This window comes from Scomber japonicus, chromosome 18 (assembly GCF_027409825.1).
Source record: "Scomber japonicus isolate fScoJap1 chromosome 18, fScoJap1.pri, whole genome shotgun sequence".
NCBI lineage: Eukaryota > Metazoa > Chordata > Actinopteri > Scombriformes > Scombridae > Scomber > Scomber japonicus.
This window is the reverse complement of record NC_070595.1, coordinates 9013606-9025682: the sequence shown is the minus strand read 5'-3', so window position 1 is coordinate 9025682 and position 12077 is coordinate 9013606. Positions and strand designations below refer to the sequence as shown.

The 12077-nt window shown below is 40.6% G+C and overlaps 2 protein-coding genes across 2 annotated transcripts; both read left to right on the top strand.

Annotated features, from left to right (window-relative positions):
- Positions 1-164: 164 nt before the first annotated feature.
- Positions 165-7051, top strand: pik3r6b (phosphoinositide-3-kinase, regulatory subunit 6b). The gene is made up of 19 exons (XM_053338839.1): positions 165-180; positions 292-387; positions 1352-1455; positions 1680-1815; positions 1920-1989; positions 2093-2276; positions 3072-3219; positions 3310-3402; positions 3535-3895; positions 4021-4117; positions 4202-4306; positions 4495-4605; positions 5085-5170; positions 5310-5361; positions 5478-5568; positions 5695-5747; positions 5866-5960; positions 6058-6176; positions 6996-7051. Exons 1-19 carry the CDS (start codon positions 165-167, stop codon positions 7049-7051), a joined length of 2073 nt encoding a protein of 690 aa, XP_053194814.1.
- A 39-nt stretch (positions 7052-7090) lies between these two features.
- On the top strand, positions 7091-10530 carry mfsd6l (major facilitator superfamily domain containing 6-like). Its single transcript, XM_053338606.1, has 2 exons — positions 7091-7212; positions 8595-10530. Exon 2 carries the CDS (start codon positions 8664-8666, stop codon positions 10476-10478), a length of 1815 nt encoding a protein of 604 aa, XP_053194581.1. The 5' UTR covers positions 7091-7212; positions 8595-8663; the 3' UTR covers positions 10479-10530.
- The last annotated feature ends 1547 nt before the right edge of the window (positions 10531-12077 follow it).

Below are 12077 nucleotides of genomic sequence, written 5' to 3'. Positions count from 1 at the left end.
CTGCCTAAGACTTGCGAAGATGCTGTGTTTGTAATCATTGGTCAACAAATGCAACATGGTCATTGTTGAACTTTTACTGACAGGGGATACCTGACATCTGTTGAAAGTGAATATGGCAGCTTTTCTTGGTTTTCATGGTTGGAGCCCAAGTTGCTGAACACACAATGGTTGATGCCACAGGTAGGTGCTTTCATTATTATGTTCCAATAAACTTGTTGTGCTGGTTAAAGCTTGAAGCTGGTGAGTGGTGGAATGTACTAACCATGTTGATGATATTGATAGCATTTCTAGGTGATGTGGCTCTCTCCTCAACTGTGAAGTCCAGCTTGTACAACAATGTCCAGGCTCTCCTCAGAGAGACAGACAGCGGAAGTGCTTCCCAGACAGGTAACAACAACTGAATAAGGCACCTAAAGGAAAAAAAGTTTGATTAGAATAGAATAGAATAGATCATTTATTGTCACTTTATTATCAACATTTACTGGTGCCAATACTTTAAAACAAGGTTTAGTATTTTGGGAAATATTCTTATTAACTTTCTGGCAGCGAGTTATGAGAGGATTGATACCCTTCTCATGTCTAGCTACCACCAGCACACAGCAAAACTGGACAAACTTGTCTGGCTCAGTCCATGTGACTAAATGTGCCTATCAGAAACTCTAAGGTTCACTAATTTAAACATGTTGTCTAATTTCATTGATTCTTACAAAAACCAAAATGTGAAAATGACAATTCACTGTTTTATGAGGGAATTACCAACCACTACCAAACCATTTCTTTGGTAGGAGCAGTAAGATTCCACTGGTTACCTAGTAACTGCTGCTGAGAGACAAGAAATATCTCCTCATAAAACCACTTACATACATATTTTATTACAACACACTTTTACATAAATAAACAGGATATAATGTGTTAATTAGCGTGTTTTAGAACGGCTGCCAGGTGGGTTTTGTTTTTTTCTCAGGACTGAACCAGGTTACCTGTTTCAACTCTGTAACTAAGCTCAACTAAAAAACAAATAAGAGTGGCATCAATATTTTCATCTAACTCTCAGCAACAACACAATTTAACCAAGATTTTGCAGATTAATAAGACAAAAAATAAAATGTTGTGTAGAACTTGTAAAACCTTAACTGGCTTCAGCTTGTTTCAAGGTCAAATCTCTATATATTATCAAACTGATGTCACTTTATGAAAATGATAATATTGTTGGATTTGTAGTAATAAAGAATTATAGTAATAATAAAAATGATCAACACTAGACTGCCTCAAGATTAATGGCCAATCTTGTTTCACTTAACACACTGTGTGTTGTGCAAAATCAAATATATATTAAACTGTCTGTCTGCAGGAATGCTGAGGTGGAATCTTCAGAAGAAGATGGAGACTCATCCATCCTGCAGCGTTTTACTGATCAAAGTGCTGCTCAAAGAGCTGGAGAAGATGCTACATAGGGTAGGCAATGTTCATCCCTCAGTTCTACTTTGAGATTGGTCACGTTTGAAACTCAGTTTGTAAAAATGTGAGTGTTTCTGTCTATGTAGATGAGGGATGTATTTTTTTATTTGGCTTCATACTTCTGGTGGCAGAGCTTTTTACAGTTATAAATAGTGTGTAGATGGTATGTGGTATTACCATCAGTAGTTTCTCTTTTACTAGTTTGCTTTTCTTTATTCCAGTCAGGTGACATGATTCCTAACAAGCTTCATCGGCGAGCGTCCGAGTGTTTGATGAAACTGCTCATCTTCCCATTGCCTTACGCTGCTGTGACCCTGAGCATTCTGCAGAGCATCAAGATGGAAATAACCACACCAGGTATTATGCATGAATGAGCACATTTTCAGACAGCTTACATCAGACACACACAATACCATGCATACAAATAAACACTCTTGACAGGACAATCCTTCACTCAACAGCCTCCTTATATCAGAGGAGAGTAATTGCAGAGCAGAACTTGAAGAGCAAACATTTCGCTATGCAGGAAAAGTGAGTATATATACTTTGAGTGACTTTGAAGCACAGTTTAAGACCGGATAAAGTTTTTCTTTCTTACAATCATTCTGATTCCCTGTTTGCTGGTTTCTTCCAGGGTGTTTGTGCTTGCAGACCCAGCTGTGTTTTCTGCTCCACTGGAAGCAACAGTAAGAGCAGAATTGGAGGCATCTGGCCTGCTAAGGGACACATTAACTCAGGAGAAAAATTTGGTGTTTCGTGCATTACAGACGGCATTGGAGACAGCATCCCAAAGCTCCAGACTGGCTAAGGCTCTTGGGGTAGGAAGGCTTATGGACTTTGGACATGGCTCATGTGCATCATTCACTTTGGTCTAGACTGAAATATCTCAAAAATATTTTCACTTAGAGGTTTTGAGTTGTGGTTTTAAGTAAAATGTCAACAACTATTGGATGGATTTGGTACAGACATTCATGCCCCCTTTAGGATGAATGTAGTAACTTTGGTGAATCCCCTAGACCAATTATTTATTCATCAAAATAAAAAGTTCTATATTGGGATAGGTATTAATACAGGGATATGAAATTACCTATACCGGGATTCACCCAGTCCTAGATCCTCTTAAATCCTACACAGTGCAGCTAATAAGCAAATGTTACCACATTTTACACAATTAACTGGAATGATTCTTATAAAGAATGAGTTGACTTAGTTGATACATTCATAAGAAAGATATTTATATGAATTTATGATGTGTGTTGATTCTACTCCACAAATAGTCATTTTACACATTTTTTGAGCAAACAAGATATAAATTAGTGAGCTTTAAAAATGCTGCTAGGCAGATGTTGTTACTTCTGGGTGGAGCTATCAATGTTTACATCTGCCTCTCAGCAAGAAAGTGAATAAGACATATGCCAAACATGGCTAAAAAGTATGCCTGCTGAACATCATAGACATAGGCCATTAACATGCCTCACATTTAACCCTAATCACTAGTGCTTCAGAGTTGCTAGCAAGGCTGTGTAGACTTTGGGTCAACCTGCACATATTTGTGTATTGTTATCAGTATTTCCTTGTTCCTTGTCCAGGCAAATGTCTTTTGTGTATTCCAGGCTATGGAGGACCATATGGTAGAGAAATATTTCCAGGAAGTGGTCCTAGCTGTGGAGCAGAGCATAAAGCACGGAGCAGGTGGTCGTGCAGACTATCTCAACAGACTACAAGACATTTACAGAGATATCTTGACTGCCTCTAATGAAGGTGTGTGTTCTGCACTCTATTGCATTACTATGAGTAGAGAAAATAACATTTTGACAGGATTTTTGTGCTATCTTTACCCTATTTTCCTAGAACTAACCAAGGTAGATTGCAGCTCTGTATGCAACACTGCAATGCCCTTTCCGGAGATCAACTTCCTTTTGTGGAACAATGAAGAGGATCTTTGTGAGTCCAGCAGATAAACAAAATATTCCATTACCATATATTTCTGTTCATATGACATCCACAAGTAAATAAATGTCAGTGTCACAGAGACTGTTGCAGTTGAAATGCAAATTCAATGTATCTTCCCTTTAGGGAATCTTCTGACAAACTTTACCCTGGGTGCCTGCATTACGTTGAGTGTTGACGAAGAAGAGAAAGACAAAAGAGACTCAGTTCAGTCTGAAGACAGCGGGATAGAGAGAGATCTAAAGGAGAGTGACTTTGATGACACAGAGCAGCCCACAGACAGAAATTCTTTTCCAGTATTCACACGGAGAAATGCCATAAAGAGCACAAAGCCGCCAGATCAACTGAGCCTAATGAGGGAGAAGATAGAAGCATTTCCTGGAAGCTCTCCCATGCTTAAAGAAGAGCGGCGTCACACAGCACGGGTAGTGGTAATGGGGGACGATCGGGTGCTGGGAAGGCTTACCTGGGCTTATCACTCCATCCGGTGAATACCCTCTTCCAAATATTGCTGTGGAAAAATATTCATATGTCTATGTATTTCAGACATTTTCTGTATTACCATTAGTATATTCAGCTTTTCTCTACTTGTTTGCATACATTTCCCCACAGAGAAAGAGAGTCAAAACGTCTCCTTTTGACCAAGAGACTGAACCTACAGTTGTATTACATCCCAGTTGCTGATATGAAGCCTCCACTCAGTTCCCCTGTGAGTCACTGAAAGCAATACTGACTGCCCAGTGTGAATTTAGAAAACTATATATGACCCTGCAACTTATTTCTCCCATTTCAGGATGAAGGCAGATTGTCTGTTGCCTCCTTACTGGGAAAAGTGGACCCATGGTACAACAGCAACATCAACAGTCTGGGAGCTGCAATCCCGACACTTGCCAAAATGGTAACTTGTTGTAGAAATGATATCTCATTAGCCGCATGCAGATTGTTGATGTGTACTTTGGGGATTAAAGGATGAAATAGATGCAAAAATAGGCAAAAGACCACATGAGGCAGAAATAGATTAAAACAACAGTCCACATCCATGGTTGCAGCTGATACCTTCTTTCTTCTTTGATCTCTCTACTGCAGGACTCTAATCACAGCAAGTCATTGAAGCGAAACCTCTTCCTACTGGACACCCTGTGTTACTACCTTCGCTGTGGGTTCCAGCCAGTTAACCTACCACTCTATTCTGTTAAGGTACAGTTCAGCTCTCATTTGTATACTGTAGATATTCAAAGTCGTGTGAATGTAAATGTCAGAGGTAGATAGCAAAGACATCTTTACATATTTTAACAGAAGCAGTAGAAGTTCCACATTAGTACAATATTAGAAGCATTTAGTGTAATGGGATATTTATTTATTGAGTTATTGCTAGTTTTACTTATAGCCACTAATTAGTATAAATTAGGGGGCTGCTTGTAGTGATGAACCTGTAGAGAATTGTTTTTCAGTTAGATGCAATCTGCAAACTCACCACTAGATATCACTAAATCATACACACTGGTCAATTAAGTATAGAATTTAAATATCTTTTCCATTACTGGACAAAACACAGTATACATTGCAGCATCACTTAAAGGGTACTGCCACAGGTCTTGTTTCAAAGTGTGTGTGAAAATAAGTTAATGATGCTACAGAAGTAGTTTCTAGTTTGACTGAGTACAGTATGTGTTTAGATGACCTGCTCCAGCTCTGTGGTGGAGGAGGTGTTTGCGTCCCATCTGGAGGCTGACATCCCAGAGTTCAGACACCTTAAAGAAAGGTTTTCAAGTATGTTTCTGAATGTCTTTCTCTTTTTTGTGTGTGTGGATGTGGATACTGAAATAACTGTGTTAACATGATAGTTACATGCAGTAAAGTGAGGTGTTGTCTTTGACAGAAGAACCATCTCAATGCCGAAGGAAATCAGCAGTGGGAGTTTTTGGCGCAGTCATCTCAATCAGTTACACAAAGGTACACTCCTCTTTATAAAAAGCCATAATTAATAGTGCAAGGTTTCATCTTTAGTATTATCTTCAACATTCTTACTTGGGCTAACTAAGGCTATCTTTATTTTACATCCTCAACAGATCTCTTTAAGCAAACGAAAAGTTGTAAAGGGAGAGGCACACACAACATGTGGCATGGTGATGAAATCAGAGCTGGCAGCTGTAACATCAGGTTGGTCTTTTGTATGGATTCACATTTTGTTAACAACTTTATTCAATGTAACAAGAAGCCTTCAAAGATTGGTAAGATTACCTTTATCATCCCATTAGTAAGAATAATCTTCTTCATCTTGCCTAGGTGAGGATTACCTTGCTGTAAGTTTTTACAGTGTGGACTCAAAAAGCAACACAGTAAGAAATGATACTACTAATTTCATCAATTATTATTACTATTATTTGTGGTACCATTTATCTATGTACATGAATCTATGATGCAAGTTGTTAAATGTTCTAAACCTTTCTATGGAAGATCCAAACCCAAAAAATCAGCATCAAAACGATGGAACAAACACTCTCTGTGTGTCTGGACAAGGACTCTCGCAGGACATATACTGATGTCCAAAGGTAATTTATGGCAAGACAGCATCTCTTTTTTTTAAACTGTTTTTTCTGTTCCACCACAAGGAAGTTGATACACTTTAATGTCACACTTTAATCACAGAATAGAGATTTCCCCATGCTTGGACCCAGGATGCAGCATCCAATCCAGCAATGAGGAGGAGCCACCACTGATCAAATATCTAGACAAAGTCCTGTCACTTCCCATCAACACCTTCACTGGTATGACCTACTGAAGGACATCCCCCTGCCCGTATTCCATGTATACAGACATCGCATACTGCTGTACATAATGCTCTGTCAAACCAAACTGTGTGTTGCATAATATTCAGTGTATTAGTTTTCATTATATTCATTTGTACCTGTGTGTTACCTTTATTTTACTACACAGCCCATGATAATTACAATGTGCTTTGAATGATTCCAATAAAAGGATAACTACTGTGGAGCGCTGGGAGAATAAGAACATCAAAACCATGTGACATAAAATCATGATGTGTGTTGATTCCTCTCAAATGTGAAAATTTGGTAAATAAACTGACTCTCAGCTGACTACAGTTCGCTCACATTAAATAATTCTTCTCTCATTTGCACAGGGAAAGTTAACATGCTCTTTATCAGCATCACACCTGTAGCATTTTCACACCCTCACACCTGAAAATATTTTTTAATGCTTAATAACTTTTCATTCAAACATCACACTTAGCACACTTATACCATTAAATATATATAGGGATATGACACTAAATTTATCACTCATCACGAAAATGTAGTACACTTTTTGAGAGCTTTTCAAACATTTGAATTGAAGCCACTGGTTAAACAAGGATTTCCATTTCAAGGTTCCCACACTATGATCCATTGTCTAACAAATTACTGGTTGATATGTAAAAGCAAAGTTAAGGGCTTTACTGGGAATGTGTAAGCAATGTATATCCTTTAGTGAGCCCAACCTATCCAGAATATCTCAAATGGTTAAAATGTGCGTTTCAGTACCTCAAGAAATTATTGGAAGCTGTTTTCTATCTCTGTGTGGCGCAGAGGCATCCACACCAGTAGGAGGCGCTGTAGTCATGGAAACTGCTCTCCAGGTGTAAACTTACTCGTACAGTTGAGCGCTTTCACCGTCCAGACGGCGACAGGTGCGCTCCTCTCAAAACACAAAAAAGACTACATATTTGATGCAGAAAACCGAGAAAATGATGGAGAATGACCAGTAGGGAAGTTTAAGGAACTTTGTTGGGGCCGAGGTCAAAAGGTAAATCTTAAACATTGTCTCTCTTTTATTTAATTATGTGGAAAAAATGGACGTGACGTGGACTAGTGGACTCTACATCTTGATATCCAGCAGGTACATCCAGCCTGACAGGTGTTACTAACTGAGCTGTTCCTGTTACTTTATCTGTTTGTCTCTGTAGAATAATACTGCACTTTTTATTTGTATAGCATATTTGTATACTTTGTATGTTTGTTTCACCTGTGCTGATACAAATAACTGTAAGCAAATACTAAGGACTAACGTGACAATAAAATAACTGATGGTGCAATACTTCCTCTGTCCTCAACTCTGCTTCTGAGTAAATCAAGGAAGAGTATCAAGAAATTAATAATGCAGAATGAGTCAACAAAACAATGTTCAATTTACTTATTTATTTTACTCTTTATATATGCATATATACACGAATAGCCTACAGATAAATTCAAACTAAGTCAAAATAATATGAGCGGAGGGCTTCAGGGACTCCTGCATCACCAGGCTCTGTTCATTAGTTCAATATTAAGTGCAGAAAGCATCAAAATGTACTTTTATAACTGTAACTACTTTACATCTGCTAAAAACAAACAAAAAATAATCAATGTCTTTCACAGTTTTGGGGTTTTTTTCCAAATGTGATATGCTGAAGCTTGGTATTCACATGTTAGTTGGTACTGTATGTATAAAGGCAGTCTATTAGAACATGGCAAGCACACAGTAACACGAAGTTAAGTAAAGAGTCTTCAAACAAACCGTAAATCAATTATGAAAATTTCCTCCCACTGGATAGTCGACTCAGAGCAGGAAATAAGGCTTATTGTGCTTTGGGCAAAATTATATTATACACATTTCGCTGGTACTTCTGCCAAATTTCTAAAATATTTTGGGTTGGCAAAACCTGTGTACCATTAACTTGGATTAAGCACTGCATAGCATTTATAGAGAGAGAGAGTGTGTGTGTGTGTGTGTGTGTGTGTGTGTGTGTGTGTGTGTGTGTGTGTGTGTGTGTGTGTTATGGTATAAACACTGAGTGAAGGCCCAGGTGCATTCAGATATTGTTTCACACAGGTGTTTTTCCTACATTTGTGTGTAGGCCTTCATGGAGGGTGAGTTTAAAATGTATAGTTTGTCTCTTTTTATTTTTGGAGTTCACACTTGACTTCACATTGACATTTATCTGTATCATCAAGTGCTGTTTGATAATTAACACTTAAAATGAACTGAAATAAATGTTTTAGGTCGATTGTATTCTTCCTGTAGTATAAACTTTGAGAACTTTGCCCCTACTGAACTAATACCCTCAAGTTTAGAGAAAGTTGAGCCTAATGCCATTAACACCAAATGTTACCTGTGTATCTCTTTGTCTGTCCATGTGTGTCTCTCAGCTTGCATCCAATCAGCCGCTCCATGTGAAACCTATTTGGATACACTGTGAGCTCACCAGGAGGACAATCATGAAGAGGAACAAGCAGATAGACGTCAAGCGCGCCCTCGCTCTGGCAGGCACCTTCACCTTCCTGTGCTCCTGTGCCAAAGCCTGCCTGCTTCCCTTCCTCACCCTGTACTTTAGACAGCAGGGCCTGACTCCTGCAATGACCGGCGTTGTCATGGGGACCAAGCACCTCATAACGTTGGTGTGGTGCCCTGTGACGAGCCTGCTGTCCAAGCACTACAACAAGAGGCGAGCGGTGATCATCGGCTGTCTGGTGTGTTCGGCAGCAGTCGCTCTGGCTCTGCTTTTCATCCCCCCCGCGGATGTAAACACACTAAGCGCCGCCTGCAATGTGTCTGATCGGAATAACGGTCCAACTCAAGGTGCGGGTGATCACAGGCTCATGAGTAGTGTAGGACCCACAACGTTATCGACTGGAACCAGTGGAACCAGCCCAAAAATCAACACAACTGCCAATTCTCACACTGGTGTCACTTTTCCTGCGAAGACACCTGGTGATAATGAATCTGCTCCTGTTGTGATGAACAAAACTTCACAGCATGATAATAAAACGCCTCATCCTCAGTTATCTGAGGTGGTCAACAACAGTCTTAGAGAGCCAAACATCAGCACCTCTGTCGTGTTTCATACCACCAGCCCTCTGGCAACATTAGAGAGGAATAAACGATCCCAGTTCAAATCAGAGGAACAACCAGAGCAGGACAAAGAGAATCATTTTGACTTTATGAGCAGGTTAAAGGTGATGTACGCTCAACACAAACTCTTCTTTTTGTTACTCATCACTGTGTCCATGTGGGAGTTTGTTTCAGCCCCTCTAGAATGGACGGCAGATGACGGCCTGTATGAATATCTCGATTTCGCAGATGCCTCGGACCGATACAGCAGCACCAGGGTGTGGGGTTTACTGGGAGCAGCATGTGGGGTTGTGGGAGTGGGGTCGCTGGTTAGCCAGTTAAACTGTCTCATAGCAGGTCAGATCTCCAGGAGCACCGTACATTTCTTCTGCTATGCTGGTGTGGCAGCTCTGGCTCTGCCTGTGGCGACCTTCCTGCCTCTCTACCTAAACAAGAAGCGGGACAAGGCCAACGGGCTACTTAAAGCTGTGCAGCTGGTGCGTGCCTCCCCCCGTGCTCTGCTCTGTACCGTCACTACTCTGTTGGCTGGAATGGCAAGCTCGGCCGTGGATAACTTCCTCTTGTGGCAGATGCAGGATCATGGGAGCAGTGAGCTGCACATGGGATTGTCTTTAGCCGTCGCTCTGCTCTCTCAGGCCGCCTTTCCTCTACTGGTGGGCCGACTGTCCAAGCTCCTCAGTCCAGGACGGGTGCTCGCAGTGGGGGCTGCATGTCTGGGGTTGCAGTGCTTCTATTACTCCTTCCTGTGGGGGCCGTGGGCTGCGTTGCCTGCTCAGGTTTTGAGCTGTTTCAGCAGCGGGGCCTTCTGGTGGGCTGTGAGCATCCAGTGTGAAGAAGTTGCCACACCGGGGGCTGAGAGGAGTGTGAGGAGGGTCTATAGTACACTCTCTCTAGAGCTGGGAAGTGGGCTGGGGAGCTTTGCTGGAGGGTTCGTGGTCCAGAGGTTTGGGCTGGAGTGGCTGTTCAGAGGAGTTGCAGTGGGTCTGATGGTGTGGTGTGTGTGTCTGCCTCTGCTCCAGTGGAAAGCTCCTCGCCAACGCAGGATTAACTATTCTCGCCTTTTGGCCGCTGATGCAAGTGAAGCCAGCGACTCTGAGTCTGAACAGGAGAGAGACTGGCTGGATAAAGCAATGGAAGATGACAAAAGCAATAACAACTATGGAAGGAGGATAAACCACTGAACTCCACAGTGTGACAGCATTAAATTATGCAGTATTTACTACAGTAGATGGAAGGGATTTAACTTCATAGATAAATTGTGTCAACATGGAGTCAGGAAAGGTTTGCACTCACTCACTTATAGACATGTCACTCTTAATAAAAGTGGGACAATCGATTTCCTTTCCCTGACAGGTTCATGCTGACTTTTAACTCTCATTACATCATCTTTTACATTAGAATTAAATGTCGTGGCATCTCATCCGTCTGTCTTGGTGTTTCATCAGCCTGCAAGTGACAGACTCACTGATGGATTTTGGGATTCATCTCTGAGCCTCCTGAGTCTCCTGAGCTCTTACAAATTAACATTTGCATAAGCAGTCATTCTTTATAAAGCAAACAAGGGAGTAGGATTATAGGTGGGCAGAAGGAGGACTCAGTACCACCAGGCAAGTCAACAGCTCATCATGACAATAAGAACACTGAATCCTTTTACAGGGAGTGTAAATACAAGACGTATGCACAAGGTGAGGCTAGACTACACTAGGTATCCTCACCACACCCACAGTCGGTTTATCTTTCTCTAAAGTCACTCGTGTGTGGCCTAATAAAATGATTAAACAATTTGCTTTCAATGATGTGTATTTACCTGCAGCACATTCAAACCGACATCTGAGTGTTCAGATTGTTGTGTTATGCAGTCGTGTGCAGATGTGTAGTACCAGTCAAAAGTTGGTTGGACACACCTTTCCCATTCTCTTGAATTAGAAAGCATCTAAACTTTTGACCGGTACTGTATGTAGAACATTTAGAGGGCATCAGTGTTTGCAAATATGTGACAGAAAAGCTTTGTCTAACCTGTATTTGAGTTAGTATTAAACATACCTTGTGTCAATAGGTTAATTTTGACTTGTTAGGAAACAAGATAGCACTTTTGACACAGTTGTATTGAGTTAGAAATGTTATACCTGTAATTACTATGTATCTCTGTTAAATATATATAGTAGTAATGTTATTCAGGTTATTTTCCTTTGCCCATAAAGTTTCAAATGAGGGTTCACTGAATTATTTAAAAAACAGGTTGAATTGAAGCTGTTGCTAACATGGATACTGTAAAGAGTAAACTAATATGCTCAAAGAATGATGTATGTTCTTGTTGCTGCAAATATCAAAATGTATTACATCTGAAAGATGTTAGTAAATGTTGGTGTGTGACTCTAACATGATCTCCCTTGAATATTTGCAATCAATAGATAATCAAGCGGTCGCTGACTTCACATGAAATTGCAACCAGCAGCCAAAATAAATGTTTGCTTTCCATCCAAATCATGTGATTCCAGAAAGATATCCTCATTCCTGAACCTCCCTCTGCTTTAAACACACATTGCTCACCCAATATAGGAACAATAGTGAGTCTGTATCTTGTAATATTATTGTTCTGTCATATAATTTGAATGATATGAGTTTCTGGCAGTGGTGAGAATTATCTGACTGTCAGTTTACACACAGCTGTTGAGTAAATGAATGAATGAACGCTTCTCCCAGGTGTGGGACAGTGCTACCTGTGGCACAGCGACAGCCCCCGCATGCAGACAGATGCACGCTGCGCTCCCCGAACATCT

Bases quoted from the DNA above. Each gene is read 5' to 3' on its own strand.
- pik3r6b (XM_053338839.1), top strand. The intron at 1,456-1,679 runs GTAGGCAATGTT...TCTTTATTCCAG, and splicing joins TGGAGAAGATGCTACATAGG to TCAGGTGACATGATTCCTAA. The intron at 4,606-5,084 runs GTACAGTTCAGC...GTATGTGTTTAG, and splicing joins TACCACTCTATTCTGTTAAG to ATGACCTGCTCCAGCTCTGT.
- mfsd6l (XM_053338606.1), top strand. From the start codon at position 8,664: ATGAAGAGGAACAAGCAGATAGACGTCAAGCGCGCCCTCGCTCTGGCA.